Source organism: Paecilomyces variotii (genome assembly GCF_004022145.1).
Source record: "Paecilomyces variotii strain CBS 101075 chromosome Unknown C8Q69scaffold_2, whole genome shotgun sequence".
Lineage (NCBI taxonomy): Eukaryota > Fungi > Ascomycota > Eurotiomycetes > Eurotiales > Thermoascaceae > Paecilomyces > Paecilomyces variotii.
The window spans coordinates 1,806,921-1,824,688 of record NW_021167141.1 but is presented as its reverse complement, the minus strand read 5'-3'; the positions used below and the strand labels follow the sequence as shown (position 1 = coordinate 1,824,688).

At 51.2% G+C, this 17,768-nt stretch overlaps 5 protein-coding genes across 5 annotated transcripts; 2 read left to right on the top strand and 3 right to left on the bottom strand.

Moving 5' to 3' along the window:
* Window positions 1-818: 818 nt before the first annotated feature.
* Window positions 819-1,577, bottom strand: C8Q69DRAFT_485194 (putative proteasome maturation factor Ump1; the record flags this gene model as incomplete). The annotated part of the gene is made up of 3 exons (XM_028631815.1): window positions 819-886; window positions 966-1,410; window positions 1,575-1,577. 3 exons carry the CDS (start codon window positions 1,575-1,577, stop codon window positions 819-821), a joined length of 516 nt encoding a protein of 171 aa, XP_028487518.1.
* A 295-nt stretch (window positions 1,578-1,872) lies between these two features.
* On the top strand, window positions 1,873-2,953 carry C8Q69DRAFT_152304 (30S ribosomal protein S12). The gene is made up of 3 exons (XM_028625561.1): window positions 1,873-2,368; window positions 2,505-2,605; window positions 2,699-2,953. Exons 1-3 carry the CDS (start codon window positions 1,951-1,953, stop codon window positions 2,762-2,764), a joined length of 585 nt encoding a protein of 194 aa, XP_028487517.1. The 5' UTR covers window positions 1,873-1,950; the 3' UTR covers window positions 2,765-2,953.
* Window positions 2,954-3,547: 594 nt separating this feature from the next.
* Window positions 3,548-5,185, bottom strand: C8Q69DRAFT_152315 (putative alpha-1,2-mannosyltransferase). The gene is made up of 4 exons (XM_028625562.1): window positions 4,953-5,185; window positions 4,073-4,849; window positions 3,730-4,018; window positions 3,548-3,676 (listed from the first exon to the last, which is right to left on the bottom strand). The coding sequence occupies exons 1-4, from the start codon at window positions 5,001-5,003 to the stop codon at window positions 3,609-3,611; spliced, it is 1,185 nt and encodes a 394-aa protein (XP_028487516.1). The 5' UTR covers window positions 5,004-5,185; the 3' UTR covers window positions 3,548-3,608.
* A 3,678-nt stretch (window positions 5,186-8,863) lies between these two features.
* C8Q69DRAFT_152254 (ribosomal protein S5 domain 2-type protein) lies at window positions 8,864-10,784 on the bottom strand. The gene is made up of 2 exons (XM_028625559.1): window positions 10,246-10,784; window positions 8,864-10,135 (listed from the first exon to the last, which is right to left on the bottom strand). The coding sequence occupies exons 1-2, from the start codon at window positions 10,602-10,604 to the stop codon at window positions 9,031-9,033; spliced, it is 1,464 nt and encodes a 487-aa protein (XP_028487515.1). The 5' UTR covers window positions 10,605-10,784; the 3' UTR covers window positions 8,864-9,030.
* Window positions 10,785-13,265: 2,481 nt separating this feature from the next.
* Window positions 13,266-17,304, top strand: C8Q69DRAFT_152194 (pentatricopeptide repeat protein). Its single transcript, XM_028625558.1, has one exon. The coding sequence runs from the start codon at window positions 13,366-13,368 to the stop codon at window positions 17,182-17,184; it is 3,819 nt and encodes a 1,272-aa protein (XP_028487514.1). The 5' UTR covers window positions 13,266-13,365; the 3' UTR covers window positions 17,185-17,304.
* The last annotated feature ends 464 nt before the right edge of the window (window positions 17,305-17,768 follow it).

Below are 17,768 nucleotides of genomic sequence, written 5' to 3'. Positions count from 1 at the left end.
TCATTTTGTTTTACCCGCGTTTTGGGAATCGGTGCGTGTGGAAACGGCGTTTTGATCTTACTTCAGTTGCATTCCATGTATTCAATGTTTCCCTCTCTTCTTTGACATTTTCTTGCTTCTTGCATAATATTACGTGTATGCTCCCCTTGATACCTCCCTGCGATTTGCGTTGCAAGCCCATATCAATCCCCGTACACTCAACTACCCCTCGGAACATTTGCCCACACGTTTATCTGAGATTGCGCATCAACTCATCGACGCACGTCAGTCTGTCCTTGTTCTGCTCTTATGCTAGGTTATATGGCAGCGTCACCCCTGAAATTTTCGATTCCCAACAGGTTTCCCGTCCCCTTGCGCTGTGTCGTGTTTCCGTGAATTCACAAATGGCTTGTCCCGTGTTTGATGTCGGTGGCCGATGAGATGATGGATCGTCAGTGTCTTGTCTGCCTGTCTGTACTAGATAGCCGTCCTTTTCTTTACTGTCCTGATTTCCTCGAGGATCGACTGGAATGGAATTGACCGTTCACGCGTTGTGTCATCAATGCAGTCTCCAAATTGTATGCTCTTGTATATCAACGAGATACGTAGAAGCAATCCCGATGCCTGTCTTCTGTATCTGTTAAAGGAAAGGACAATGCTAGAAAGACATGAAGATTTCTAAAGGTGTAGCATTGTATGCGTTTTATGGTACATCCGCATCCATGAAATATTGCAAGTTTGATTCATTTCCTTCCAGGTTCCCTGGCAAGTAATAAAGAAGAAAGAAAGAAAAAAAAAGAGACTTTGCGGACATGACAAAACAACATCACCAGACAGAATTAAAAATCCATCTTCAATCGCTTCTCCATCTCATCATGGAATGTGGGTGGTTCTCGGAACTCGTCGCCTGTAGAACAAAGATAATATCAGTAACTGAAATAACAATAAATTGCGAGGACGAGTTGAAAAAAAGAGGGACGACATACCCTGGAAGACATCCTCCCAAGCAATGTCAGCATCCCTTCCACCCAGCACCAAGATATCTTCATGCAGACTGGGCTGCTTTCCACCTCCCAAAACGGCAGGGCGAAACTCTCCATCCTTAACGATCTTGAGCTCCATGCCTCGTCTCACGGGTTCCGCGATACCGTACACCCGTCGCAGCGTCTCCATCTTCATGGCATCGTGCGTGGCGCGCCACGCCAGCAGGCGAGCCTCGAGCGGATGCGTCGATGTCGGGGCGGGGATGTGAGAGGCAGAAGGGGCTCCGACCTGGGCGGGCAGAGTGAGGTTATCACGGAGAGTGTCGCGCAGACCGGGAGCGGAGGGAGCGCCTTTCGAGGGGTGCGGTGCGGTGATGGGCTGGTGGCTCCGGTTGGTGGTGTTGCTGGTTTGGGTTGGGTGTGCAGCCGGGGGTGCGATGCGGAGAGACTGGAAGACGGTGTTAGTATCATAGTCTCTCCCTTATTTATATTCTCGTTTGATCCTTTTTTTGTATGATCATGTCCAGGGCCTTTGCGAGGGCGGGGGGTTATGTGGCAGCTATGATAGCTACCGGCGGTGGTGATGATGACGCCGGATGAGACTGAACGTACCATGTTGGCGATTGTTGCACTTATCTAGATATAGTCCAAGCAAGAAGAGAACTTTCTAATTTCTATCTCTCTTCAGGATCTGAATGGCAGGTAGCAAATGAAAAGGCGATGGTCGTATTCGTAGGAAGCAAAGCAAGGTCGGGGACAGCTCACTTTCCCCAGGTCTGGACTGACTGCCAGGCAGAGAGCCAGCCCGCGCGTACCAGGCAGCTCATCCGGCACAGCACAGCAGCCAAACACGCAAAAGGCCATATGCGTTCACGTGACGCGGTATCTCCGTCGAAGAAGAGCCTCCGAGTCTAAATTATCGCGAAGGAGATAGACAGCCCTCATTCAGCCACGGCAAACCGGTACCGTCTCTGGTTATTAGTTCATAATGCCGTCCCTACTCTCCTCAATGCTGCTCCGCTCTCTGCGGACAGCCACTGCTCCTCGCCCCTTGGCATTTCCCATCTCCGGCTACAAACCCTCCTCGTCCATTCTTCTCCGGACCTCGAAACCATTCACTCCAGTTCTCCGCACGCCCTTCGCCGCTGCAGCATGGTCATCGGCGCGCTCATTCTCCAGCACCCCTCGCGCACAAGCTACATACAACCAGGTCCGAAAGGGATGTCGTGTGCCGCAGCCCACGCGTAAGCGACGATCGCCGGCGCTGCACAACCGGCCGGAGTTGAAGGGCGTGTGTCTCAAGACGGGCATTACGAAGCCGAAGAAGCCTAATTCGGGAGAGAGAAAGACTGCCAGAGTGAGATTGAGTAGTGGACGTGTGATTACGGCTTATATTCCTGGTGAAGGTCAGTTTATAATGCCGTTGCCTTTCATATCTCCTTTTTGTCAACTTGAGGGGGAGGAGCATATGGGGATCTCATGGACCTTTAGCGTTCAGCAGATATAGTCCTAGTTGTATGCTGACACATCTATCTATAACAGGCCACAACGTCCAACAGCACAGTGTCGTCCTCGTCCGCGGTGGTAGAGCCCAGGATTGTCCCGGAGTCAAGTACCATCTTGTCCGAGGAGCATTGGATCTGGTACGTTCTCCTCATTGTTTTGAATTTGCGCTTAGAAAAATCCTCCATGAAAGCACGAGACCCTGCTTTACTAACCCGAATCGTGTTATACAGGGCGGTGTCGGTAACCGGTTGACGAGTCGTTCCAAGTACGGAACCAAGAAGCCGAAGAAGGATTAAATGGCTGTTTCAAAATCGAATTAAATACTACCGTGGCGCTGGAATGATTAATTTCTCGGACGACACTGTCTGAATTGTACTATATCTATTTCGATATGATGGGTTTTGTACGACAATTCTACTACCTTATCACCTTGCGTTATGCACAAGAAAACTCTTTTGTTACCATGGGAGAAAACAAAACCAGTGACGAAAAAGAGGATCACTACCTCTATCCTCTAAGAGAAGGATCCGACCATGTGACCCGCTCCGCTCCAGAGGGACAGATATTATTATCCGATAACAGATCAGCTGATACATACTAAGTTCTTCGCACGAAGCAACTCTAATGTCATGTAACTAAAGTCCATTCTTGTCCAATAGTCCGACATCAAACAAATGGGAAAAGAAACGCATTCACAAATTGTCCTATTAGAGACTATTCCAGTGATTGTGCGTCCAGTTACTGATGCGAAACTTCAAACCCTCTTCATTTTCTGTTTCCACCCAGAGTCCCTGAATTCGGACTGGTCAATTAGCAAATGTGATAAACCGAAGCCCTTATATATGTACATAATGCCGAACCGATACTCCGAAGCAAAAAGAAGTAGAGCAAGGTTCGTAAAGGTAGAGATGAGCTACCACCGCCATGCAATGAACTGTTACACTTCATCACACTGGGGAATAGATGGCCGCTTATCTCCGCAGACGCCATATACCTTGAAAGTATTTAACCTTCCTTGAAGATACCGTGCGGTGAAACAACAGTTATACGAGCCCTACGGCCCCTTTTAAACTTCCGCGTCGCTACTCCAAGAGATAGTATGGCAACCAGAACCCCGCAGACTACCAGTAATACGGTTAGTCAGTCTTGTTCATCCTCATAGCCAGCCGGCTTCTCCATGTTATTCATCTCGAAGAATCGAGCCGTGCCTAGGGAAGGTTAGTCCGGGAACAAGACATAACAAGACGGCAACGAGACTTACAGGAGTATCCCTTCCAATCGAAGTTGTCACTGGGATTGCAGTGGCACTTCAGGTCCAGTCGAGTCTGTTCTCCTGTGGGACAGTGGGTGAACGGGACGTGATAGTAGCCAATCTCGTTGAAGAAGTGAATTTCGTCTCTCTTCAGCATAAGAGCGGCAGCAATCGAGTGAACGGGAGCGTCACCCCAACGCTCGTAGAAGAAACCGCCATCGTGATCCAAGGAATCGAAGTACTCGAGGTAAGCGTCAGAACGCAGCCAGTTCAAATCGCCGATCTCAAAGTTTGACCACTGGGAAGACGTTAGCAAGTCAGACTACTCATAGGATGCGAAAGAGGGACATACGAAGTGGCACTTGTTATAAGTCTTGCCACCGTCATCACTGAGGAAGCCGAGGGAGTTGTCCTCTGCGATATGCTCCGGGTGCTCCTTCATGAACTTCTTGACGCTGTCCCACAGCGTAGGGATGGTCTCGTAATACTCGTACAGACTCAGCACGAAGCTGTACTTCTTCTTGTTGTCCCTCATGAACTTGAAGGGGTCGAAGCTGATGTCACAGTACAGGTCAATGCTGGGCTCCACGCGCCAGTAGTAGTCAAACTGCTCCATCAATGGGTGGCGGAAAAAGAAGCCAGACTCGTAGCGGCACATGTGCCTGTAGCTGACCGAGTCACCGTAGATGATCTTGCGCTGGCCCATGTCCTCTCGAACCTTCTTGGCCTTGTCCTGGTCAATCCAGTCCGGGTAGGACCAGTGGTTCTTGGGAATAAGACCATAATGAGTCTTGCCGGACACCAGTGCGGTTGTAGTCTTCTTGAAAGTGTCGTCGAAGGGTTTGTCATTCAGGAAGACCCAATCGTAGTGGTAGTTGCGGTTGAAGCGATCCTCGACCTGTCGAATCGACTTCGCAATCTCCCACACATCCGAGTTCCTGGCCAATGTCACAAACGTAGCATTTACACGCTCGTCGGCCGGATGGGCTCCCTCTGCCTGTCCTCCTTCAGATGGTGGCTGAGTATCCGGTGCCTTCGACTCCTCTTTAGAAGGTTTCAAGTTAACGAGACCCGCCGTGTCGGGAAGGGGTATCGAAGATTTGGAAATAAAGAACAAAACTGCCAGTCCCTGCGCGTCGCAAGAGCAAGGTTAGTTAAATCCGTTGACGCTCAATCCGATCCGATTCCGATCATCACCACCGGTATCAATCGAGTGTACTCCGGGCACTTACGAAGACTGCAAAAAGGAGGTATCGAACATATCTCCCCGACCCAGCCGTCATCTTTGCTGCGTCGTCTGTCGATGTGGCGGATAGCTCCCGGGCGGCCACTTGGCCCTTGGGACGTCGTGGCTTGCGGAGGCGAACCACGAGAAGGAGAGTTCGGGAACGAACGTTGTGAGAAAGAGAAGATGAATCACGTCCAGAAAACGAGCGACAGAAGAGAAAAAGCAGACACCATCGACACAAGGAGGACTGGTGGAATGTGTCAACTGGGGCGCGGGTTTTATGCTCCGATCTGACGCCGCCTGTTAGTGTCGCCCCTTCAAGATCTTAGGGAGACACGGACACGATTAGGGATCGCCTGCAAGGATCAATCAGAAACCGACCAACAGCGGCATTGGCCGTGATACTGCGTATGGGAGCAGGAGGGAATAAACTGCCAGCTGGCCGAAGAGAAGAAGTTGGTTGTCCGATAGATGGTTAAGTTAACCCAGGATCCTGACAAAGGGCGGTCGTTGCTCCCGCAGGCCGCGCAAACGCAGAACGCAATAGTAATAATAAAATGCTCCAGAGCAGTCAAGTGGCTTTCGCGTCTTCAGCCACATTCCCCACTGCGACTCAATAATCGATGAGCGCTAGCGAGGCGATAAATTTGGATCAATTTACTGGTAGAACGTTTCCTTTTACGCTACTCACCTGAGACACGTTCTGATTGGTTAGTTCCTTCTATATTTGTACTACCTGGGTACAGTCGATAACTTATACATCTGATCAAAGATGTTCTGTATGAGTAAAGATAGATATATAGCTCTTCATTAGTAGCAAAGTGTGCGTGAATCTACTGAACCAATCTGAAAATATCTATCTGTGCAAAGCTAGTGATGCCCCAATTTCCAATGAATCTTGAACATATATGTTGTCATAAAGAGAGCAAGCCCGGCAACTGATATTGGCCAAGGCTTGGAAGGTAGCTGGAAAAGTTCGAGTCTCAAAAAAGGACCAACCACCCTATGCCATGTTGGAGCATACCTACAAGCAGGCCTTCCTCCTGTCGGGCTCCTCCCGCGCCTTTCTAGCTTCGCCCAAAGAGATAAATACCTTTAGGCTGAGTTAGTTGCTAGAGAATCTAAGCTCAGCGAGCTTCGCTCCAGATGCCACAGTAAGGAGGCAACGCTCTTTAAAGAATCCGAGATTGCTCAAGAGTAGGATTGCGGGCGAGACCATGTTCGTGGAGAAGCGTGAGACTAACGTCTAGATGTCGACATCGATGTAAGGCTTCGGTATCATAATAATAATCTAAATGAGAGTTAATATCCAACTTGTTTGGAAACCATAGAGCCATGAGCTACCTACCTATCGGAGGGTTGGACATAGTGCAAGGTCATTTGACTGATGTGTTTGCTGGAGACAAATTGATTGCAGTTTCCACTCGATGAACTATGAAATTGGACACGATTTCAAGACGCTTCTCATCCGCAATATCATAAGTTTTGCTAGAGTGCAGCGTACCGTCTGAGGTCAAAAGCTCGAAAGTATAGCGTCGCATCAGTCAGTTAGCGCGACCAGTGAATATAGAGATCAGACTGGGTGATTGATCTCAGCTCGCAAATCATATACGTGAATCATTTTGAGATCTTGTCGAGGGGCCTCAGCGCCAGTATCATGTCTCATCGGTGTCATAGAGACAGGATATTTTTTTCTTGGAAGCGCCTCTGGTGGATCACCGCAAAGGGACGTTCGCATTACGCCGTTCCTGAACCAATGCAGGTATCATGACCAACTCTGCTCGCAATCTGCAGAACTGTTCATTGTTCCAGTTGTATCCAGCATTTCATAAGGCTCTAATACTTTTTAAGATTTCATCGCAGACAGAATAACATGAAGTGACATCTTTGAGACGAAGAAGTATCGCAGCCTCTTCAAGGTTAGATAGATCCAGGATTTCACCTTTGTCAGCTTCACCATTCATCTAATAGTGACTCAAGAGGCTGTACCTGGGATACAGCGATTCACGGAAAAGGTGGAGGTGGTCAAGATCTATGCACAAGACACATTTGGGGATATATTCGAGCCACTTCCGTACTGCTCTGGCGTATAAACTAGAACTGCCGCCGCATTGGAGAGTCCACAACGTGTTCTCAGTTGCACATCTAGAACCGGCGCCACCAGGGAACGACCCCTTTGACCGGAGACCACAACCTATGCCGCCAGTCCATACCGAAGCAGATGGGACAGAACACTATGAGATCGAGAACCTCATCGACAAACGCACACGGCGCCGCCGTCGTCGTGTCGTTACGAATTATCTGGTCCGTTGGAAGGGCTGGGGGCCGCGATACGATGCATGGTACGACATTAACGACCTCGGAGATGCGAAGGAGCTCGTCCAGGAATACGAGAATGAGGTCACTGGTCATTCACCTGCACCGCATTTACTGGCAGCTGAGGGGTAAGTAGCTCTGTCTCGGCACAAAGCCAGGACGAGAACCATTGTCTGTGTGTCTGAACCATCTAATCTTCCTACCCATTTGCTTTGGTCCTTCCAGTCACAGTCATAACCTAAACGAAGCAGATGATTTGTCCACGCAAATTTTCCTCTTCCAGTCTTCGGGATAGGCGCGATGGGTTATCTACCGCTATTATACAGGTAGTAATCTAGGTTATAATTATCTTGAGTGATCATTCTATCATTATTAACCTTCCTTTTACTTAGTTATATATCCTACTTCTGACACTATACTCAGACTTTGCAAGCCAGCGAGATCCTGAAGACTCCCCTCTACAATATTTTATATAATTCTCTTCTGGGCCCTTTTTTTCCCCAACCCAATTTGGGCACGTCATCTTCATTAATAAATCAGTCCCTATTTTCAGGACCTCTAAGCTACTAAGATCTAGGGGTTGGTCCAGATTCCAATCCAACTCGATGCATTGTGCTACAGTTGGGACAGTGATTTCTCTTTTCGAGGCCTCAACAAAGGCAAGTTTCATTGACATAGAAAGTGCGCAAAGCTATTAACACAGCTCTAGGTTGCAGGGACCTTTTATCAGGAAAGGAACCAGATAAGGGAGGATCAAGGTGGCTCCGGACCCTTTGATATTTTAGTCAGTGGAGTTACCGCGATTGGGAAGGCGATACTAGGACAAGCAGAATGGGACTCAGTGGGAGTTATAGCTGAATTGTTTTTTTTTTTTGTTATAAAGCAAGATATGGAATTGGTATGAGATTATTTTTGAGAGAAAGGGCAATAACTCTGCGAAACGGGAAAATTGCGGTATAATACTCAAGAATGTTTGGAGCGGTTTTGCTACAGGAAGAAGTACTCTTAGTATAGAAAAAGCTGAGAATAGCCGCAAGGACAGACGAGGGCGTCTGTCACAAAAGAGGGGAGGCTATATACTGGGGAGATCGTACTAAAGGGAGGAAATATATATCTAAAGATTACATGTGTTTAGCTTCAAGACTTTAAAAGGGCCTTTAAGCTAAATAGAGGAACAAGACAAGCTTCTACTCAGGCAGCTCAATTTAGTTCAGTTCGATATGGATAATCAGTTTATGCCGCTCAGTTATTATTCAGTATATGCCCACTATGTCTTACCGTAGGCAAAGCCTCCCCTCGAGTTTTACCTTGAGCTCCGAATAAACGCTATCTTACTCTTCAATAACCTCATGCTCAAAGACTCTACGCTGAGTCTCACGATTCTATTCCACAACAAATTATCTAAACGAGGACGAAAACTCTTAGAACGCTAAAATTGCTGGAATCCCCAAGGTGGAAACATTTTAGTCCAAGGGTTCAAAAAGTTGCATTAATCATAGTAATGGTCGATATCTCCTACTGCAGAACATGGGAATTACGACTCGATAAGAGATCTTCCAGAAGGGCTACGAGAATATACATTAGAGTTTGCATCTAAGAAATAGCTTCATTTCAGCAAACGGACAATTGCTCAAGACTCCGTGTGTATGGTACTGATGCTATACGCTGAATAGTCTCATGAAGTAGTCGGGTATTGAATGCAATCGTAGCGTCGTATCGTGTAACGGATATCCTCCGGCTAGTGGCGAAGGATGATTCGCAGAAGCTCAAATCCATCCTGCATACTGCTCCAGGATCTCGTTGCGTGCTCCTTCGGACCCATGTCTGACTCCCAGCAACCGAGCGGTCCCAATCTTTCCGCCAAAGTCATCTTCGACTTTGCTCTGCCAGGTCGCGAACAACGACTTCAGGCGGCTGATCACTTCCGGGTCGTCTCGGATCAGGAGCACAATGGCATCGTATCCGCCTGCACCAGGGACAACGCCTCCGATGACACCGTCGAGGCTTGATGCCGCATCGAGAAGCTCCGTCTGTACCTTGGGTTCGATAGGAACGCCCGACTTGCGCGTCATGGTGCGGATATACTCTCGAGAGCGCTGTAGGTACGTACGGACTCGTTGGAAGCCATCAGCACTGGGAAATCCCGGATTCTCTGCGAGCCGCTTCAGCTCTTCTCGGAGCTGGTCATTGTTGGATTGCAGAGCGGTCCAGAGAAGGTCTGCTTCGTCCTTGTTTTCCTGGCGCCAGGCGAGGACCTTCTTGACCATCGAAGGCGTCTGCGATCCGCAGTCCACGTCGCAGAGGACCATCTGCATGCCTCGAGGGAGCCTCATGCCAAAGTCAACGCACTCTGTATCCCATGGATGCTCCTGATCGAGATCCTCGACGGTAGAGAAGAGCCTCTCCTCAAATCCTGGACTGCCTACGTCGCCGACCTTCTCCAAGATGATCGGCGTGAAGCGTCGGTAAAGACAGGACCCGTACACCGCGGCTCCTACGTCGAAGCCAGAACCCACTTTCCCCTGGGCCGCACAATGGGCCGCCTGGGCAAGGTTATGTAGCTTATCTCTCGCAGCACCTAGATCGTCAGGCTGCATGGTACGATGGATTACCAGGGCGGAAACCAGAGCTGTGACCAGAGCTGCAGAAGATCCCAGCCCCGTCTTGTGCGCTTCGTGCAGAGGGACCCCAAAGTTGGCAAAACGACTACGGGAGAACGCAGCTGGGCCTCTGGACGAGGCGGTCTCTGAATAGTAGTCATTATCTGCCAGGATGGTGATGGAAAGAGACCCAAAATCCTTAGAGTCGGCGACGTAGCTGATGTAAGTCAAAGCGTAATTCAGGGAAGTCTCGACAAATGGATTCCGACGTCTAGCGAAGATCAGCATGTGCTACTCAATAAATATTCAAGCAAAAGATCCGCCGGGACAGTCCGCGGCCAACGGACGTCCGGACGACCTTAGTTCGACAAATGTACTCACCCCTCACCCTTCTGTACAGCCTTTACACCCCCGCCATTGTCGTACCTCTCCAGAGAATACTCCCAGACCGCGTCCAGGAATTGAGGCGATCTGACAAAGATAACCTCTTCCTCATCGTTCTTGTCTCCTTCCGCTGCATCGCCTTTGGCCGCCGATTGCGCGCTGGCAGCTGGAACTGACTCCGTTCCAGACGGGTCCTTCTTCGGCTGCTTCCTCAGCTGTTGGACAATGACATGTATTCTGGCGTCGAGTGCAAAAACAGTGCCGGTGTAGTCGCGGTCAAGGACGAGGTAGCCACCGCTAAGCAACACCTTACCGGGGGCCGAGAGAGCGGTCGTTGCAGAGGCTAAAGGAGACATTGCGGCGAGCTGATCGAGGGTAATCTGGTTGTCGCTTTTCTCTCACCACTGCACACTCAATCCTGACACTTTATCTGCTTGCTACAAAGCAGTAGAGTTGCTCAAGAGCGGAAAGGTCAGAAGTTCTGGCAATGATTGGGGATCCGTGCTCGTGGGGCCGAAACGGAAGGAACGAGGTTGAGGGTTCAATCCAATATCAGTTTTTCTAAGGAGAAGTCAGTCAGTCATAAATTGCCGCTTTCTGTTTCTTTTAAAACATATCGTCAGACAAAGAGCGGTCGCTGCATGGATGTCTAGAAGAGCAATGCAGATTGATAGCTTTGCGGCGAGGGGTTTGGATTATGTGGTTGGAAAGAGAGTTTCAAAAAACAAAGAAAGTCGCTATGGTTCAATACACTTGCGAGGCACTCACAAACAATGCTATACATTCTGAGAAGGTAGTAGTCAACTATGATTGCTCAGTGGAGCACTGATATTGCAAAATCAACTGACGTGAAGCATAACAATATGCACTGATAAACGTCGTGAAGATCATCGGGGGTGGATTCAGGAGTGGCTGATGTTCATGTTTGCTCGTTTTGTATGGTCCCCTCCCCTGACGATTTGTGGCTGAGGAGCCAGTGTAAAGTTGGTACAGTCCACTACTGGTACCGCAGATCTTTCATCATTGTATATACAATATGTATTATACAGAGCCTTGGGACAACATAGACTTCCGCATATTGTGATACATGGAAACGAGAAGGAGGATAGAATTATGGCAATGTAATGCACTAACCTTTTTTGGAGTTCGTTATTTGACAGGATCGGGGACCGCGGGATAAGATTTGCTTCAGATGGGCTGGATTGGACCTCAGTTCTAGTTGAAATCCATCAAGAAGGTAGACATGGTGGCCTGGATTCTATGTTGTCGAGACCGTCTCCGTGCGTACCATGGAGTGAGTCTGATCATAATGATCCGTTCCGGTTCATACTTGTCCCACAGAGCCATTTTGCTATCAAGCAAGCCTATGCAGAAAAGCAGAAAGTTTATACATATCGTGGAACGACAGCCGTCACAAACGCACCTTGGGCCATTAATTGTTAGCTGACGAGGGAATAATGCGGGGAAGATGGACCAGGCCAAAGCACGTTCGACATGCGTCTCGTGTATGTGGGGTCATGACTCTCATACACATGGTTCGCAGCATATACCATAACCATAACGCTTGGAGATGCACGTCACCCGGAAAAGAAGGACGATTACAGTGATTGTTGAGCACTGTCATATGAAAAGAGCGGCAAGTCGAGCCGTGAATTAATTATAGTAGCTGTAGGACAAGGATAGCGGAGGTGGCCGAAGTCGAGTAACCATGCAAGCCCTGCAGTGTGGTTATGATCTATCCATTATTGCATAGTGAATAATTGGGTCCAGCTGCGTCCCCACGTACAGTATTATGGTACTCCTTTTTTGCAATCGCTTGTTCGACAGTGAGTGCGATTATTATTAATTCTTACTTGCCAATGGAGTGTGCGGTACGGAGTAGTCGGACGGAAACTTCCTCGGGATGGATATAATAAGTAAGTAATAGGCCGAGCGGAGGAAAACGGGCGGACGAAGCCACATCATTATTGTGGCAGCCTAGCAGAAGGACCCGTATAGAAGGGTAATATTTGCATAATTCTAGAGTTTTCTCTTGATCTATCGTCTATATTCTTCCTTGGCGCAAGCATCCTGGGTATCTACTAGAGTTCGAATGATCATAATGAGTATCATAATATAAAAATAATAATAATCTATTAAAGTCTTATCATTCGATTGTCATGCATCATCCGCAGGCCGAGAACAAGCCGTTCGATCGGCACGACTGAGAGGCCGGAGATCCGCCCTGACACGTGCCCGGGACAGACGGCACCCAAGAACTTCCCGCCGCCCGAGAAAAAGAACCGGGAAGGCGCTTGAGTCACGGCGGGTGTTGGGCTGGTTAGTCACCAAGTCACGGGTCTTCTGCCGGGGGATCTCCTGTTCTTCCCGCAATTGGCGCCACGCTGATTGGCGCTCAGCGCGTCTCCCCACCGGGCGAACATCTGACCAGCGCTTTTTTTCACCTGACGACGGCGTCTGTGGGCTGACCGCCTGCTGTTCTGGGCCGAGGCCATCACCGTGTTTGTCTGGTTTGCTCTGCTGCGGGCGCCGGAGTTTGGTGTCCTTCCCCGAAAGACCGGACGGCGCCTGTGATTCGTCTGGCCGGCATCCTGCTCGTGTGCGAATAAATCCTCCTCGGAACGCCAGCTTGTCGACTCTTCTCTCCCCAAGGCCACTCTTTTTTTTTCTGAATTCATTATTTTATGATTATTCGACCTCCCATTCTCCTTCCGCTCCCTGCTCTGGAAGGACTCCCTAAGACCGTAGAAGACCCGAAGAGACTGCAATAGAGTCATTCTCTGGGTTGGTCGGGACAATCTCCTCTCTTGGTCAGGCAATCGGATTTCCTGTCTTGTCAGCAAATCGGGGACTGCAACTCAGCTACCTCGAGGAATCCAGACGACCAAGTTGATTCGATACTAAATACTCGCTTCGTCCGCTTCAGCCGGCGCGTTCTTTTGACGGCTCACAGTCGTCAAATGAACCTGCATTTTCAACATTACAGTGGTTTAGAGGTACGTATCCACACTCGTTGTTGATTCGACTCTTGAAACCAATGGAAAACAACAACGCGGAGGCTGACATTATTAATAACAGTATATCCTCTTCTCCGTGAAGGGGTCTCCGGTCAAATAAATGGTGTTCAAGCCGTTTACTCACCTCGCGCGCCAAAGTTTCACAAAAGCTTTTACCCATGGCTATGCTCAGTCGGTAGTTGCGGCGTCGCAGTCGTCCTACGCGTCGTCAGCAACCTCCCTCAACCAGATCGCCAGTCATCCCGGCAAGTACACGAGAACAACCCAGCTTCAGAATGCTTTCACGAACCCTTCGAGCTCAGGTGCGGGCGGAAAGGCCAGCCAGGCTGGCTCCGGGTCGGGAGACTCGGGGCTAGCGGCCTACTACGCAGCATGGCAGCATGCCCAGCAGACCGGCGATGACAGCGACTGGCGACAGTTCCAGTTCAACCGACGCATTGGCTGGAAGCCGTCCTCGAAAGATGCGGCGGGAGAAAGCAACGGGGCCACGGAGACTGCGGAATCTTCGCACCACGACCTCCACGATTCTCAGCGGGTCAACAAGGCCGCCTTGAATGACGATGTCAGTGCCAAGGTTGAAGAGGCGGTAGCCCGGGAGATCCAGATTCAAGAAGAGAATGCAAACGCGGAAGAGACAGCAGAGTCCCAAGAGGCGGTTTCTACGGTAGAGTCTACGAAGGAGTCGTCTACGCATGATGTCGACGCAGTGGAAACTGCGTCGATTGAGAAATCCCGGGAATCTTCTGCTCAGATCGTGGAGCTCGCTGCGAGACAGCAGTATGCAGAGATCCCTATTGCCTTTGAGAACTTGCTCCGGGACGGTCTCACGCCCACCGTGGCCGCGTATAACGCCTTGCTTCGTGCAGCCATTGAACTGCACGCGGATACGCATCATGCCGTGCCCAAGGCTCTGGACGTCTACTCGGACATGCTTCGGCGCCGTGTGATTCCCAGCGAGGAGACGTACAAGACGCTCGTACAGCTGCTCGTCACGCGAGCCATGGACACGATCCGGGCCAAGGAGGTGCTCGAGCAGCAGCGCACCCGGTTCGGAGGGATGGAGGAACCTGGCAAGTTCATGTTTCAATCCAGCGAGGTGGAGCGTGAGCTCCTGGCGGAAGACCATTCTCTGGCTATCGCGATGAAGCTCTTCACGACGGCCACTACACGCCATCCGGAACTCGTGTTCCCGCTACCGGTATACCGCTCGCTTATAACGGCCTGTGCGGAAGACGGCCAAGTCGAGGACATGATTCGCATCTACGCCCATATGGAGACGCACAAGGTCATCCCTCACGCGGCTATTTTCCCCCCGATGATTGACGCCTTTGCCGCCATGGGCGACCTGAAGAGTGCGGTGGAGTGCTACAACGAGTACCGGACCTTGGCCATTGCCGACGACAAAGGCATCTTCGGCATCGTCGAGCGTCGGGACGGCGAGGTGTACGCGGCCCTCATCCGGGCGTACTTCTCGTGCGGCAAGAAGGAGAGCGGCCTCCGCTTCCTGGAGCGAATCCGGTCCTCGTTCGACAGTGTGCAGGAGGATCGCGAGCAGCGGCAGCAGGCGGTCGAGGAGGTGATTGTGCAGGACGCGCTGGTGCAGGACGCGCTCGACGGCGGCCGCTTTGGCGAGGCCGTGGAGCAGGCCAAGAGCCGGCTCCAGGGGGCTTCTTTGCAAGCAGCATTGAGCAAGATCTGTATGGCCGCGGCGGACGCAGGCGATGCGGGAGTTGCGTGCACCGTGTACGATGGCCTGACCTCGGAGTCGCCCGAGGCGGCCGTGTCGATGCTGGCGCTGCACGTCCGGTCAGGCAACGTCGCGGCTGCTCGTCCCTTCTGGTCAGTGCTCGCGCGGAGTCAGGCTACGCCGGACTGGATCCAGCCGACGGCCATGTACGCCGTCGCGCTCCTCAAGAGCGGCCAGGTCGACGAGGGTCTGGCCGAGGCCCGTCGCATGCTCGCTCGCATCCGCTCTCATAACCACCACCATCACCGTCAGCTGCCCGTCCGTGAGGAGATCGACGAGGCTCTGGAGCTGCTCGGTCGTGTCCTCATGCAGACTGCCGCCGTGCTCTCTCCCCAGGCCGCTATCACCCTCCTCTGGGCCATGGTCGAGAACGGCGGGCTGGTGTCGCCCGTCGCCGAACATGCCATCGCCAGCCTGGGCCCCATGGGTATCTCCCAGCTCAGCGCCCCCGACCTCACTCTCGCCCTGCAGGTCCAGGCCGGCATGCTCTTGAATAACTCCGCCATCTTCGACATTGCCCATCCCGTCCGCTTCGCCCATATGGTCGACATTGCTCTATCTACCGGACTGCCCATGGATGCCTTCACCACCCGTCTGGTCGACCAGGCCATGGCCAAGCTCGCTGACAGCCGCCCGGACATCGCTCAGAGATGGCAGGACCACCTGGCTCCGATGGTCAAGCAGCCGTACACGCCCTCCCGATACACGCCCGTCTCCGAGTCCTCCCCCGTGTCCAGTGCCCCGTCGACGGAGGATACCTTCGACCCGTACGCGTATACTACCGACTACCGTGGCTCTGCCATCATTGCCGACGAGCTGGAGAGCACGAGCGGACGCCCAGACTCGCACCTGAACGAGGCCCTGCAGAAGTTCAAGAATATGCGTCGTGTTGGCAGACACCCTCGCTACATCACCTATGCCAAGCTCATCACCGCTGCTGCCAAGTGTGGCCGCATGAACTTGGTCCATGATATTCTGGGTATGGCCCGCCACGACGTCCCGCTCATCCCTCAGTACAGTGTCGTCAAGTACGGATGGGTGTCGATCCTGGATGCCATGGTTGCGGCCTGCCTATCTCTGGGTGATCGCAACCTGGCTGCCAAGTACCACCAGGAGTTGCTGAACATGGGTGCAGCTCCATCTGCCAACACGTTTGGGCTGTACATCACCACCCTGAAGGAATCGACCAAGACCTTCGACGAGGCCACGGAGGCTGTGAAGATCTTCCACAGAGCCACGGCGGAGGGTGTCGAACCCACTTCCTTCTTGTACAATGCCCTGATCGGTAAGCTGGGCAAGGCCCGCAGGATTGATGACTGCCTGCTGTACTTTGCCGAGATGCGTGCCACCGGTGTCCGCCCCACCAGCGTCACCTATGGAACCATTGTCAACGCACTCTGCCGTGTCAGCGACGAGCGCTTCGCGGAAGAGATGTTTGATGAGATGGAGTCCATGCCCAACTACAAGGCCCGTCCGGCTCCTTACAACTCCATGATCCAGTACTTCCTGAACACCAAGCGTGATCGTAGTAAGGTTCTCGCCTACTACGAGCGCATGCAGTCCAAGAACATCCAACCGACGATGCACACCTACAAGCTTCTCATTGATGCTTATGCCTCTTTGGAGCCGCTGGACATGGCTGCTGCTGAGAAGGTCTTGGAATCGATCAAGGCCGCCGGACAGCACCCGGAGGCCGTTCACTACGCTTCTCTCATCCACGCCAAGGGCTGTGTTATGCACGATATGGAGGGTGCTCGCAAGGTCTTCGATTCTGTCGTCTCAAACGGCAGAATTCGTCTGCAGCCCTGCTTGTACCAAGCTCTCTTCGAGGCGATGGTTGCCAACCACCAGGTCTCGGCCACCGCGGATCTTCTCAAGGACATGGCCAACCGAAACGTTGAGATGACTGCTTACATTGCCAACACTCTTATCCACGGCTGGGCTGCGGAAGGCAACATTGAGAATGCCAAGTCGATCTACGACGGTATTGGTATCCAGAAGCGCGAACCTAGTACCTACGAAGCCATGACTCGAGCTTTCTTGGCGTCTGAAGATCACCAGGGCGCCTCTGGCGTCGTCCAGGAGATGCTCTCGCGTGGTTATCCCGCCGCGGTTGCCAGCAAGATCGTCGAACTCGTTGGCGGCGGCGTTCCCATCCTTCCTACCGCTTAAAGACTGGAGCGTCTCAATGATGCAATCTTCATTTCAGGCTTCGTTTCTTCTTTTTGCCTGCAAGGATTTCCGAATAAGACATCTTAATAATTTGCCTGCGTGCGATACCAGGGCTGGTTTCCCCTTTTTGCAACCTTCTCAGCTTGATGGCCGCTGCGTGGGCATCCGAAAAAAAATTGTTCTATCTGTTTCCGATTAATGACGATCAACACAATCAGCAAAAGGCGTTGAGTGTTTCACATGTATTATATGCGACAAAGCGTGCAAGTGTTCATGGCGTTATCTCTAATGATGTTGGCATTTTCTTTATCAGCGGAAATCGGCGCCTCTATACCAATATGGTTTTGGTTTTGTTTTCTCGATGTTCTGGTTTCTATAGACACCTCTCAACTCTCTCCTGGATCTTGATAATATCGTGGGTCTCTTTGGTGGATTCAGATACTGATCGGTTCCAGCTGGCCATCTACGGTATCTGCGAGTGGATTTATGTCATCAACTCTAGTCAGTGCCGTTGACTGTCAGTGCCTATCTTGTCTACATATACGTGACGACGACCGGCATTGCAGATTAAAAAAAATAAATGA